The sequence below is a fragment of the Larus michahellis genome, chromosome 8 (assembly GCF_964199755.1).
Source record: "Larus michahellis chromosome 8, bLarMic1.1, whole genome shotgun sequence".
Lineage (NCBI taxonomy): Eukaryota > Metazoa > Chordata > Aves > Charadriiformes > Laridae > Larus > Larus michahellis.
In genome coordinates this window covers 50379382-50394349 of record NC_133903.1, presented here as the reverse complement: position 1 = coordinate 50394349, position 14968 = coordinate 50379382, and the positions used below count along the sequence as shown (strand labels likewise).

General features: G+C 37.2%; 1 protein-coding gene across 7 annotated transcripts in view; it reads right to left on the bottom strand.

The window, feature by feature from the left end:
- The window catches only part of OSBPL9 (oxysterol binding protein like 9), a 65843-nt gene that overhangs the window by 9310 nt on the left and 41565 nt on the right, over nt 1-14968 (bottom strand). For 2 of the 7 annotated variants that reach the window (XM_074596566.1, XM_074596568.1), the window contains 6 exons: nt 14497-14544; nt 10684-10713; nt 9770-9820; nt 5945-5983; nt 2833-2926; nt 2158-2259 (listed from right to left, as the gene is read on the bottom strand). In XM_074596566.1, the coding sequence (XP_074452667.1) occupies nt 2158-2259; nt 2833-2926; nt 5945-5983; nt 9770-9820; nt 10684-10713; nt 14497-14544 (364 nt within the window). Of the gene's footprint in view, nt 1-2157; nt 2260-2832; nt 2927-5944; nt 5984-9769; nt 9821-10683; nt 10714-14492; nt 14545-14968 lie in introns of all 7 variants that reach the window. The other 5 variants (XM_074596567.1, XM_074596569.1, XM_074596571.1 and 2 more) reach the window with 3 other exon arrangements.

Below are 14968 nucleotides of genomic sequence, written 5' to 3'. Positions count from 1 at the left end.
GATTAGTATTCAGTTTCATTTAACAGATAACAAAAGAAAGGTCAAAAGAAAGGAAAATCAAGAACACAGAAAACCAGTAAAGTATAAGACATGTTTTCCCCAAAGTTGTCAGTTAAAGGCAAAACAACAATGTTGAAAACTTGTACAGATTCACAGTATGACTTATGTTGGAAGTGACCTCTGGAAGTCATCTGGTCCAACTCCCCGCTCCATGCCCAGACAACTTCAAAGTTATAACAGTTTGTTCAAGATCACATCTAGGCAGGTTTTAAATAACTCCCAAGATGAAAATTCCATAATCTCTCTGGGGAACCTCTTTCAAAGTTTGATCACCCTCATTAGAAAAACAAAACATTTTCTAGTATCTACTTGGAATTTCCCTTCTTACAACTTGTGCCAATTGCCTCATCCTTTTGCTGTGAATCTCCAAGAGGAGCCCTGTTGTATCTTTTTTATATCCCCCCAACAGCTGACAGAAGACAGCACTAACATCCCTCTTTAGCTTAATCTTCCTAAGGCTGAACAAACCCAGTTCTGTCAGCCTCTAAGTACATCACGGGCCTCAGCTTCCTAACCTTGGTGGTCCATGTCTTTCTACTGTGGAACCCAAAACTATACACAGTACTTAAGCCTCACAGATCCCAAGTACAGAGGAACAATCACTTCTCTTAATCTGCTCTTTACACTCTCACTAATCCAGCTGGGTATGCAGCAAAGCCTTCATCACCACAAGGGCATGCTGCTGACTCATGTCCTACTTGTGGCTCACCAAGACCCCTGGCTCCTCTTCTGCCAAACTGCAGTTAACCCCATGCAACAGGGCAGGCCGAGGGCTCTGCCCATCCTAGGTGGGTGCAGGACTTTGCATTTGCCTTCATCAAACTTCATGAGGTTTCTGTCACTCCATTTCCCCAGCCAGTCACAACCTCTCTGAACAGCAGCCCTGTCCTCCCACTGTTCTCCTCAATTCGGCAAGGTCCGTGTCTAGGTCCCCCGAGATGCGCAGCAGTCCTGGACCCAGCATCAACCCCTGAGAAACACCAACAGTCACTTCGTTGCCATTTGGAACTCACACAGCTGATTGCGAGCCTTGGGCCTGGCTGTCCAGCCAGTTTCCACTCAACTTGTATTCTACTTACATAAAACATCTTTTTCCAATTTAGCTACAAATATATTTGTAAGTAAATCTAATGAATACAGTTTCTCAATTGGATTACATGAATCCTGTCTCACCACTAACTCACCATTTTTGAAAAAGAGTCATAGCAACAAAGACAAACCAGGTCAACACTGACACAGACCTTCTGTGGAAGCCCAAGTCACAACAGAGGTTATTAAGCAAGCTAAGGTATTTACACAAACAACAATCATCAGAAACTAACTAGAAGATGAGATGCATAGAGTAAGACTGAAAAGAAAGGAACTTTCTGGCAGGAGAAAAAGCCAGCAGTGGTATCCTTCATTTTTCAGATTGTGGCAAATGCTGTTTAACACGCATATCTCTGTTCTGGGAAAGAGGTCTAGTAATAAAGTAACAACAAAATCACTTATACGCAAGCTTAGAAAAAAACTTGGAAGGGAACAGAGAGAGTTTTAGCATGGCTGGACAATATAACCAATACAAATGATCAGGAAGTAACAGTCAACGTAGACAGATAATAAAAAATATGTTAAGTATGTAGCTATGGTTTTTAAAAAAATCTTTAAAATATTATAGGAACTGTAAACAGATAGTTATAGCAACTTCATATATATTACAGCAACTTTTGCTTCAAAGCATCTATCTCAGTTTTAAAAAGGCCAATGAATGCTATTATTTAAGGGGGAGAGGAAACAATCGATGAATTAAAAAACCCAAAGGCCACACATGATGTATTAACTGCAAAGTTCTTGTGCCGATTTCTGCAAGATTGAAACGATGGAGAAAGAAAGCAAACTGGTAATACTCCTATGTATTATGTATACATGGAGGGGGGAGGGGGAGGGAGAGAAAAAGCAGAACAATGGATTTTAAAACAACACGGAAATATGTGTTGATTAAAACCAAGATGTAGACCAATACAATGTTATCTTAATAGCTAATTACATTAGGTTACAGACAGTATATATTCAGGTTTGGTTTCTGTACTTCAATAAAACAGTTATACAGAATTGTACCTGTACTATTTGGTGTTGGAGTCTGATTTCCAAGTGATGCTACTACAGGTCCCACTGGCAAAGATGAGGGTCGCTGCTCTGACTTGCACAACTGAGCAGGTTCTAGGAGATATTTTGATGTGTTAAACCCAAAATTCACATTTAAATATGAGAATTATACTTCTGTTGAGAAGGAGATTCTGCATTATTCACCTCACCTTCAAAAATGAAAACCTTTTCTATAAAAATCATTCAGACAGAAAAACACGTTGCTGTCAATGTTATCTAGAGCTTTTTTATTACTAAGCAAAGATGGTACTTTAAATAATTGCTGTTATTTAGCTAGAAGGCGTTTACCTTTTCTGAAAATTACAGTTTCATTTATTTTAAGGAAGTATATTAGAAATGTAAGCTAGAAATGTAAGCTAGTAACTTAGAGCAAGTAAAATATAGCAGCTTCCCCACAGAACTAGAGGCAGGTTTACCTGATGGAAGCTGAGGAAGCTCAGTGTCTCCTGCTCTTTTCCCTTCCTTCGCATCACTGTGGTGAGTGTGCACCGCTAATTGCGGTGTGCACCTGCATTGCATATGTGACACGGAAGGTATCCACCATTATGCAGCGCCTCCACCTAGACTGCAGTCGCATCCTGCTCTGCTCATGAATATTTCTACTGGGGTTCTTTCTGGACATCATACCTGGAGGTAAAACCGCTTGGGAAGGCATCGTGCTGATCACCGACTGCTCCAACGGGCTGGGCTGATACACTGCGTCAACCGGGTTTATAGTGCTCTGAGACAAAAGAAAGAAAAGCACATTTTTTTTCCTCAATTAAAAAAAAAATAAATAAAGGATAGCTAGCAAGAACATTGTGAGCACAAGAAATTGCTCAAATGCAAGATAGCAAATTCCTGAGAGAGAAAGTAAAACACAAATTGACAGCTGAGGACATAAGAAATACTTCCAAAGTGCTAATACCTTAATTCTTTACACAGATTTTACACTAAACTGAATTTGCTACAGATTTGAATTGTCCTATAAAGAATTCTTATTTCAAGTTCTAGCTTCTGGTATTCCTTCCAGTGTCCATTAATAAATATTGCATGCAAAGAGTGCAAAGTTAGACGCAAGTTACGTGGGAAAAATCAGGATAGCTAATCTGTATTTTTAAAACCATTTTTTTCAAAGATTAATTTGTCCAGATCATAGTAAATCAACACACCAATTAAAACAAGAATCATCAGCATGCTTACAGCCATGAAGTGGCTTTGTTGCCAAAAGTCTTCCCAATGCAAGCTGACAGTTTTCAGTGCGTCTCCAGGAGAGGACATTTCAATCTACTTATGAATGTGGGCACTTTGAAAATGAAGCACCAATTCAACTCGACACTCACAAAAGTCACTGACTTCAATATAGGTTCTTGGCTTCTATACAAAAAGCCTCTTGGAAATCTAAATTGCAATGTCTTTTAATCCAAACTAGCATGACTTTGCCTTGCTTCACTGGCCTGTAATTTCGTTATCATCTAAGCATTCACCATAAGCATCTAAAAACGTTATACATGTTTACATACAACAACCAGAACTTCTATGTTGTTCTGGGTTGTTAATTGGATAACAGGCACGTACAACCCTTTTCCAAAAATCTTGCAATTTAAAGCCATTGATCTATGTCAGAACTGTGAAAATCTTTGCCTTCATTTGCTAAGAAATCTTGCTACTGTGCTTTAGTTGAGAATATCAAGCACAGAAAGGTCAGACAATACTGAGTTCTACTTTAATAAAAAGGTAGATGAGTTTTACCTTTGAATTTATTCAGTATGTTTATACCTATCATCTTTTTAGATCAATATTTAAACCAGAAGAGAGTCTCCAACTGTTCTTCCCTCCTTTTAGTCTATTATTTTCTATATGCATGCAGACTGAGGGAAACAGGGTTGTTTGAACCTTCCTCCTCCCATTTTCCTACAAAAAGATGACTTCTTTCTTGCCTCCTTTCCTGGTTAACTGTAATTCTGAACTTTATCCTGCATTAAAAGAACCAGTGAGGCAGTGAAGATTTTTATTATTTTTTATAGCACAGGATTTATTTAATTGAAAACAAAACTATTATTCCCAGTTTATCTTTTAAAAAAATCTCCAGTGTAAAAAAAAAAAAGGCATAAAAATTGCTTTCTAGATTTTGTTGGTGTTGCTAACCAGTATGCAAATAAGTAATCCAGTACATATACTGTTACTCCACTGTATTCCAGTGTAAAATCAACATCCCTTACACATTACTTCAACTACTTGTGCAATTGTGCATGCCACACAGGCAGGTCCTTGTCCCACATATTTCACAGTTTAAAATCATGATTGTATTTTCTGAGTTAGGAAACTTTAAAAAAATCAAGATGGTCCTATGATACACAGGATGCTATTGCTATCTCTATCTCCCCCAGGTTTTAGGGATGCTAAAAATATATATGATAGAGAACACTGGTGTGTTAAAGGAAAAAAACAAAGTAACTTTGACTTTGTATGCAAGATTGCAAATTTATCCTTAAACAATTCTCCAAACTGCAACGTGAATTGGAGTTTCTTGGGGGTATGCCTTTGTGGTTTAGAAACAGATGAAGGCAGACCTGAAATTTTGCTTCTCTAAATTGAATAACAACTTAAAAACAACCATGTAGAAGCAACCACAGTATCTAACACCGATCATATTCCTGCCTAAGTTTAAAGTGAATTCCTGATCTTTCGCCCAAGCTAACTTTGACCTCAACAGCATCAAAACTTCATTCTTCACAATCACTGATGCAGCAGTTAATATATTCTTACAGAAGTGCTTTTTTTTTTTTTTTCTTCCCAGCATAAACCAGCCCACAGACAATTAGAATAGCGGCTAACCAAATTCAGACTATAGTTAAGTTGTAATATCTATATGACATTTCTGAGCTGCAGATCTACTGCACACACCACCTCTGCCACAGGGCTGTGGCAGCGTCCAGCTGCACGAGCTCTCTTTTCCAGGGCACGCAACAGAACCTATTCCATTACACTGAGACATGAATTATGAGACTGCCCACAGGGTAATTGTTTATCTTCTTCACAATAAGCAGGAAACCAAAAATCTGTGTGTGCATCTTTACTCCAAAGTTCATACCAGAAAAATCATACTGCTAAAGCTGTACATAATGGAAAGACAAATGAAGGTTGGGAATTATTGTCAGCTGTAATGAAAACACGCTATGATTTTGAGAGTTATGTTTTACTGAAACCAATCGCCTATTAAAAGTATCTGAAATGTACTCAAGCGACAAAACGAGAACGAAGAAAGAGAAGTCACATGTGACCGAAAGCAAAGATGACAGAAGCTGCATTAAAAATGCAGAAGTTACATTAAAGAAGAAACACTGCTTAAACAGACATAATACAACTTTGTGTCAAATAAGCAGCGCTGTAGAAAAGACAAACTACTTGAAGCACACGGATAGCTGATCTATTTCATACAAAAAGATACTTCAGATGGAACACACAACTATTTCTGCCCCAACAATTTCCCTTTCATCTGTTCACATGGCAGATTTTTATCTAAGTGTTCAGTCATAATACTGCCATTTAAGACAGTATAAAACTGATCACTATATTCTCTAAAGGCAAGGGTGTTAGCCAACCTCAGAAGCTAATGACTCAACAGTAATTTTAACAAGACACTTGAAGCAGTAAATTAGAGAAAGGAAGAAGTATGTTGCAAAATGAGTGGAAATTCAGGTCTCTGTTCACATGTTCTGCAGAAATAAGGGGAGATAAAGATTAGATTTAAACTTACTATAAGTCCATCTGCGTGCTTCTCCTCATTATTTTGGTCCTTAAGGAAAAAATGTTAAAAATATCAACATAACAATCTTGTAAGGCTTATCAGTTCTGCATTATGCAGAACTTGCAACAGCAAGTTTCTCTCAGAAACGTTTACTTTTTCAGCCATAAAATGTTCCTCATCAGGTGATACAGTAAATAAACTTAGAAGAAACAATTCCATACATAATCACTGCACCTCTGAAGATTAGCGTTTTCTGAGGATCTGTCCACACAAGTCCAAATAATTTTAAAAATATCCTTTCTGCACTGCAGAGTACAATTACTCTTTTCAACATAGGTTCTCCCCAGATAACTACAACTCCCCCAAAACAGGGTCTGTAGCACCAGTGAGTCCCTGAAAACCAAAAACCACAAATTCTCAGTTTCTGAAGAACTGGGATTAACATATGGGTCAAGTTTTCAAAAGCACTTTTTGCTTTTGAAAGGCCGAGGTGCCTTGTAAGTTATATGTTTTTAACTTTTGCATTTTGGTATCCAATAATTTTAAAACGTTTTTAGATTATTTACAGGCTAGGATTTGGAGTTTTTTCCCTAGCAGCGTAAGTGAAAGAGCAGGCAATGCATGGAATGAAACTGTCATCAGGGGAAATTACACTAGCAACAGACAAGGTAACACCAATCTACAGTTAGCATAGTTTTAACATTGTACCAGCTACAGTATAAATTTTACTAAACGCTAAGCCAAATCTCTTCAGTTCTGCTGCAAAGTTTGTATTACCAGTCTATCAATCCACAACTTTCTTCAGTGTAAGCCGTAAGACTTGTCTGCAGAGTATTTCCCCAGATTTCCAGTTGTTAAGAGGAACATGAAAAAAAAGCTGTAAATAGTATTAAGGAAGTCAGCATACACTTATATTTTGATACTTTATATGTTCTTCCTTAGCTTATATAGTTGGCAATAGGCTGCTCAACTGTCAAGTCTGCTAGTTGGCATTCCTTGAGCAAGGCTTTCCATGACAAAAACACCACCAAGGGCAATGAGTTCCATTGGGTTGCAAACTTACAAACAAAATAAAAACGAGTAACACCGAAGTCCAAATATATTATCTTTTTTTTCCAACATACAAAATTCCCATGTTATGCTACCACCTCTAAGACCTAAGAGATAAAACACAAAGATGTTGCATTTGTACTGAAGCACAACCAGCAATGCCGTGTGCTGACGAGGTAAGGAAGGAAAAAAATGCCACAAAACTAGGCAGGCAAGGCTGACCCGAAATGATGGAGTGAAAAAGGGAAGGAAAAGGTGCAAAAATAAATATTGACATTATAAAAGCTACTTCACAAAATGTATAATAATTTCTGTTATTAGACTGTAGTTTACCAAATGACTGACAGACCATTACATCTATTTTTACAACACACACAGAGTATCGGCAAAGCCGGACAGCTTCATCTGACACACACACAGGGGAAAACACAAGGCAAATGCTCCACCTACTCATCCTATTTAGTTTATTTTGATTGCTTTTTGATAAACGACACATGTATTGTAACATATTCCTATTTAGCTGGTATTTATATCATTATTTTGAAAACGCCTTGGGTCATCTCAAATACAAGTACCATGATTACACACTCGATTTACCAGAAGTTTAAAGAAAATTTAACTGTCCAGGTCCTAAGGCAGGTTGTTTTAAAAGTCCACGAAACAGCTCAACTTAACACACAATTAAAAAAAAAAAAACAAAACAAAAAACCCAACCCCAAACCACCAAAAAACCAGGTTTGCCTCAACGTACCAAAATCATCTGAATACTAAATGGCTGCGTGTTTGAAACAGAGAGATGTTATGTTCTGAGTCTAGAGAGAGGTGATAACAATTTTCAAGGTACGCAAACAACCAGAATGTAATTGTGAAGTCTGTCTCCTAGTGAGAAAGGCACTGCAGAAGTAAAAGGGGGGGGCAGGGGCGGTGTTAATATGATTTATTTTCATCAGTGTAAGTCAGCAGCCATACTTGCCTTACAGCTTTGGGAAAAAAAACTTGCAGAATCTTAAAAGGTTCAATACTGGAGAACAGAAAGCTATCAGTCAGACACAATACATTTTTACATATATAATGATTCATACACAAGGAACTTACAGACTGTAAAAACAGACAAAACCCCCCCTGTATTCTTCATTTCCTACAGCAGTAAGAAATGAGGATACCAAAACCCAGTTTATAGAAGGGGGAAGGGGGAACAGAAGTGCCATGTAGTCAACAAGTAGAGTTGCCTAAGAGAAAGAGAGGGGAAGATGATGGAGAGATGAGGTAGACAAAAAGTTATTAAAATAGCGGGAAGATTTATAGAGGGTATTTTTTACTATATGTGGACCAACATCTTCCAATTATCTGTGCAAAACCCACTCATTTAAACCACCTCATCTTCAAAAGCTCTACGACAGCTCTACATATGGTTTAGCAAAAAAATAAACAAAACACCCCCACTCCTCAATGGATAAACACATCTATTTACACTGATTCATATTTACTGGTACTGAAAGGAGGACTTCAAGGTCTGATTTAGTGCAACAGAAAGCATCTTTGGGGGACCCAAATTCCACCTACCTTTACGCTTATATGGTAATTGGAGCAGTAAAGCACTGAACTTGATCAAAATAGACTGCAACTGCCACTACAAGTTCAGTTTTGACCCTTATCAGCAAACCACCTAACCAACTTCAAAATACGCTTAGCAGCAGCACAAGACAAACAATCCTATTTGTCTATCCCCCAAGAAACTTAGGCATAGCAGAAATGGAATTTGAGATTCAATAGAAACAAGAAAGCTAACTCAGCCACCTATTACCAGCTTTGATAAAAACCTGAAAAGATTGCAATTCTGCTCTTTCGGATTAGCTAATTACATAGCAGAGCTTTTTGAAAAAGAGCAAAATTTCAGAGGAATTAAACCTCTGTGAAAAAACAACTATTAAATACATTTATATAGTAATTAACAAAAAACGAGCAAGTAATTTGTTGCACACAGTTTCTCCAACAGCTACCTTAACCCAGCAAGTCACGTATAGCTGGGTAAGAAAACTAGCAGACTACCATCTATCTATAACTGACTCCACCAAATCCCCAAAGAATGACATGTAGTTTACCGATTTCACTGTATTAAAAAAACCTCTAAATATACCCAGTACTAAATAACAACAAATTATTAAGAACTGACAAGGGTTACCTTGCTGTCACTACAGTGAAGGATTCAAATAGTATCACTGTAAGTTAAATAGAGACTGTTCTAGCTCCAGATTCATGTGGCACAAAACCAATATAGTTACGTGAAAAGTATAAGTGCATTACCCATATTGCATTCACAAATACAATTCTTACTTCACAAAGTTCCAACATCATCATGAACTTCAGACCTATTAACAACCTTGTCAAACCAGCTTAGATTATTAACATCACAATTTTCCCTTTTTCTATTTATGTTAGTCACATTCTTAAATGAAGCAGAAAGAAGAGTTTTGTTAAGATTCTATTGTCGCCCTTATGTTCGTTGAAGTTCTTATTTAGTCTAATAGCAAACTGCAAAAGAAAGTTTATCTCAAAAGAAAAGCTTTGTCATCAACACGATTGTTAGCACAAACATCAACAGGACAGTTTGCTGTGGAACTCAGCACTTCAGAAACTTCATTAAATTCGTAGCATAAATCAACTTGTACCAATTTTTATATCTATATATTTATCCTGGATCATACATAAGGTACGTTTAGATTTCAAGTTGTTTTCACACAGATTAATGCTGTATAATTAACATTCCAAATACAGTGTACTTACTTTAGCAATCTGTAGCAACACAATGCAGTGTTTTATTGATTCTACCATGCTCTGCGAAAACAAAAATAACAGGAAAAAAAACCCCTTGTATTACTATCTCATAATACTTTGTATTTACAGGTATTTTTATTAGTTATACAGAATATTATCTGAAATATTAGATGGGAACTAAATGGACACTCACTTCTGTAGAATACCTACTTTCCCTTCCCCCCCCCTTTTTTTTTTCCAGAGATAAGACCATAGCAGTAGAAAAATGAAATTTCCAAAAGCCACATACAGCACAGGTTGTCAGGGTGAAATGAAGGTCAGCTTCAAACTTTCAGAATGCTGCAAACAGGTGAACTGTCACGTGAAGAGAGACTGAGAGCTGGGCTTGTTTCATCTGGAGAAGAAAAGGCTCAGGGGAGACCTTATCAATGGGCATCAATATCTGACTGGGATGGCAGGGTGTAAAGAAAACAGAGCTATGCTCTTCTCAGCGGTGCCCAGTGACAGGACAACAGGCAATGGCCAAAAATAAAAATACAGGAAACTCACCTTAAACATAAGAAAACATTTTTTTACTCTAAGGATGATCTAACACTGGAACAGGTTGCCCAGAGAGGTTGTAGAGCCTCCATCCTTGGCGTTCATTCGGGGCAACCTGCTCTAGCTGATCGTGCTCTGAGCACGGGGTTGGACTACAGACCTTCAGAGGTCCCTTCCAACCTCAACTATTCTATGATTTTATGATTCGAAGGTGCCAGACATAAATCTGAATACAGCACCAGAACCAGGCTGCCTCTGCTATCACACTATTACACCTAATACGGATTCCCACTTTTGTGTAAAAACCTTTAAAAACTTTCACAAGAAAATAAGGTGAATTTCAGAATCTATATATAATAGATATAAAAATTAAACAAACTTACACTGGTTGTTTCTTTGAGACCTTCAATTTTCTGTAAAAGAAAAACCAAAACAGAGTGGTTAAAGGCAGAATTTCCAGCACCTAGTTTGACCTAAATACTGTACAAACACTATATTTGATCTTAAATTGGGGGGCAGGGGAAGCAACCAACATGTTAAAGACTATTTCCGCATATAGACACAATTTTCATTTTGCAATTGACAAGACATAAGTCAAACTGATAATTAAAGCTTAAAGATGACAAAGTTAGGAATTTTTGAGCAGTGACATTGTACATATTTCGCCAAAGTCTACACTGCAGTTTTGTATAACATCAACAAAAATGAAATGCAGTATGAAGATTCACTCTGAGTTCAGTTTGTATCCTTATATAGCGTACTGAATGCTGGAACATTCCAATGATGAATATTACTTGAAATTGCCACCATTCAAGTCCAATAAACATATGGAGTTAAGCAGTTTAAAAAAATCACGGAAAATAACAGCACGCACATGCTCTTGCTCTTTCTAAGCCTCCAGTAAAAGTGCATCTGGAAATCTGCCTACTTAATTTTATCTAGAAACACCGGTTCATAAAGATTTCCTGTGTGGAACTGCACTTCAGGCATGCAAAAGGCATCTGCATGCCATTTTACAACATCAGCGTGACCTATCTAAGCAGCATATGCATCCTGTTGATGTCCTTGGGTCTGTCTGCATCAGGGAAAATTATCAAATTGGACTCAGCACTGACCCTCTACTAATTCAATTACAGGACCTCTTTGTTTTGATTAATACAAGTGTCTCTTGTGACTTGAGTCACAGTCTTTTTGATTCTTAAATAATCAAGAGTGTGTAATGGAACTTTTTCCCCCACACAACATTGCAAGCCAAATTGTTAAGAGAGCAACACACATCTATAAATCTACAGGAATGAATAGTCTCAGCTTGTGGATTTAAAAAAAAAAACAACGCAGTGACGGGTTCCCAGACAATAAGTAGGGAAATTTTTTTTCAGTTACACTCTGTTCAACTATTACTATATTACTATAACTATCTTACAACTATTCATAAGGTTGCTATACATTTTCTCCATGATTAATTGGCAAGAGGTGGCCAAATAACACCCAGTCTCAGCCTTTTCCACTGGTAAGACTGGACCATACTGATCTAGAAAACAGCATATCATGGATGTTGTATCACAAAGTTATAATACATTTACTTCTGTTGCTAGCAAAGAAATATGCCAACAGCTAAAAACTCCTTTATTTTGTTTGCTTTTCATGTCTCTGCTATACTTACAGTCCAAACTTTATCAACACATATTGAAAAAAGCATTTTAAATATAATGACAGCAGCGAAGTTCTGAGCCTTTTAGCACCAAAACAGAATAGGCGGTGTACCCAAACATACTGATCTTGTGAGACGAAAGATTAATGCAGCTGAAATAAATCATTCAGCCTCAAAGCTTTAGAGCCAACTGTAGGCAGCTGTCAGCAGTTTGGATTATTCTTTATCTATTTTTCCCCCCAACATGTTATAGAGTATTTACACACCAAATAAACTATTATCTCATTCCCTTCACTGATATCATTTTGCTGAAAATCTGAAAGTGATGTCAGGCCAAATGATGCAATTCAACCACGCTGTTTCCCCCGCCACCACCCATTTGTAATTTTCCAAGCAATAGGTACAGACAAAAGGGTAATTTGTGCAAGATCATACAGAAGATCTGAGATGGGAAAAACCTCAGCACGCCTAGTTTCCAAGGGCCTATCCAGAAATTATAGAGAGAATACCCTGTACTCCGTTAGCAGATTCAGCAAAACTGGCAGCACTGCTAGTAATCATATGTTTGCAAGACAGTACAATCCCACTACACAGTGCTAGTTACAGTTCTGCCAGGAGTATCAATATAATGCAGGCAGTTCATGATAATCACAATATTTCTCAGTCTTCAAAATTCATCAAGTGTACATCTGCACTGTCACCTTCCAAGTTCAAGAGACTAACATGTCTCAGGAAGAAGATATCCAAAAGATCTTGAAGCATCTCGGAACCTATACCCTACACCATTATCTTCAAAAGGCCAAATATTCTGTATCTAAAAACCAGCTCATCCAATGCTCTGTACACTTGCAAAAACAATAGCTCAGGTTTTAAATGCCTGGCCATAAACAGTTGCAGAAAACAACATTCAGCTACTTGGGAAGTGTGTAACATTCAAATAACCAAATCTTGTTTCCTCAGAGGAAAAAAACTATGTGTTGGATGGAAGGATCCTCCAGGTTACACTCAGCTCATAGTCTGATAGCTGAACCACAATTCCATAAACAAATAGAAAAACTGCTAAATACAGTATCAAAAAGCCTCTTAGCTGCTTTAGTACAGGAAGAGACATGATCAAAAAAGCGCTTTGCCAAGTCTTTTTCAATTTTAATAGATAATAAATGGAATCTATAGTAACAGTAACACTCATCAAGATTTAAAACCAGAGGAAGCTGACCTCTTCTAAACAAGCCTCCTGCTTTCTCTATAAAGTCAATCTGTCTGTTCCATAGATACCTTGCAGAGATAAAGAAAGAAATCAGCACAACATGCAGAAAGTCTCCAGGGATTAGAAGTACTGCCTGATCTGCAAAGTAGCATCTGGAGAGAGGTCAAAATTGAAGGAGAACTCTTCCCAGTAAGAGGCACCAAAGGAGAAATACAAAATCTTACTCTTTTGGTCAATTTGTCTAGAGATTAAAAATACTCACGCAGAGAACGCTTGTACTTCAAAGTTATTTTAAAAGCCTGTACATGCAAAAGAACTCCAGAAAGACCATCACTTGTGAAGTCCCTAAGACGCCACTAACGCATCAAACAAGATGGATAAATAACACATGAAAGGTCATAACCATTATGAAAAAGTAAACTAACCATACAAAGCATCAAACTGTTTTCTTCAAAACCAAAACCAAACACCAAGAGAACATCAGCTTGTTTTTCACAAGTGAAACTGGGGACAGGGCAAAAAACAAGGATGAAATACACCACTATTTTATAATATTGAAATTACTGCATTCCTGAAATAAAAAACGGCAGCTCCTCAGCAATAAACGCTTCATAAGGAATTGTTAAATCTCTCCTGCACATCACACAAATTAACATACAAAACCAGCACCTACTTTACATCAAACACACACCACCAAAGGTATGTGCTGGCCTTTCTGAAATATACTGATTGAGTTCTGACCGGCAAACTTGACTTTGAAATCAAATTGAAGGGGATGCAAAAAAAACCAAACCACAACACTTAAGTGAATTACAACCTCGCTAAAAAAGTACTGCTCCCCACACAGCAAGTTACATTTCTGGCATCCTCACCTAAAGTGAAGGAATTATGATATTCTCAGACTTCCAACACATGGCAGGCTAGTCACAGAATGCAGACCGATTATGTGAAATACATAATTCTTAGTATTTATGTTTTTCTTTCTGAATAGCTTTGCTATTCCTACAAACATTAAACAGCCATCCTTGTTAAAGATGAAAAAATAGCAAATTTAAGTTAAAAATGCTTTAGATGGTTGGATAACAGAGAAGTAATCATTTCTTACAGACTGAAATATTTTTTAATGTTATGATCCAGTATTACTAAAAATTCTGTTTACCACCTATTCACAACACAAATAACGTTATCAGTTATTCAAATTGCTTTAAGTGATTTCGACAGCTTGAGGAATACGAAAATAGACCAAGAATGTTTAAATTTCTAAAGCCTACAGCAAATTGATGCACAAAACCATCTGATTAAACAAAATAAGCAATACTTAAGACAAAATGTACTTGCTTTTCTCTGTTCATCATCTTTGCAGTTCTGGAGTTTTTCATCAAAGAGCTAAAAGAAAGACATACTTGTGAAAATACTGGAAGTTATATTTCCATATAAAATCAGCCAGAAACACCAAAACTTCAAGACCAAAAGCATTTAATAAGTACTTAAGTTATATGATCCTGGTATTTTGACCCAAAGCAGTCTTTGCCTAATATTTCTTTACAGCATTTGTGATGTAACAAGTTTTTAACTAATTTCTCACATTATCCCATCCTGCAAGAGACCAAGTCTTGGATCCTGGCTAGTTCCACAGCTCAGCATGATTCTAACACGGTTTGAACAAAAAGGTCAGGTTAAGTAATAAAAGCGACACCCAACAGAACACCTCAAACTGCCTTTCTTTTATTCTAGCAAAGATCTTTGGGCCGTATAAAGTGCTTACCAAAACAGCCTCAATCCTTATCAGCCCTTCCAGGTACCTTGTTAT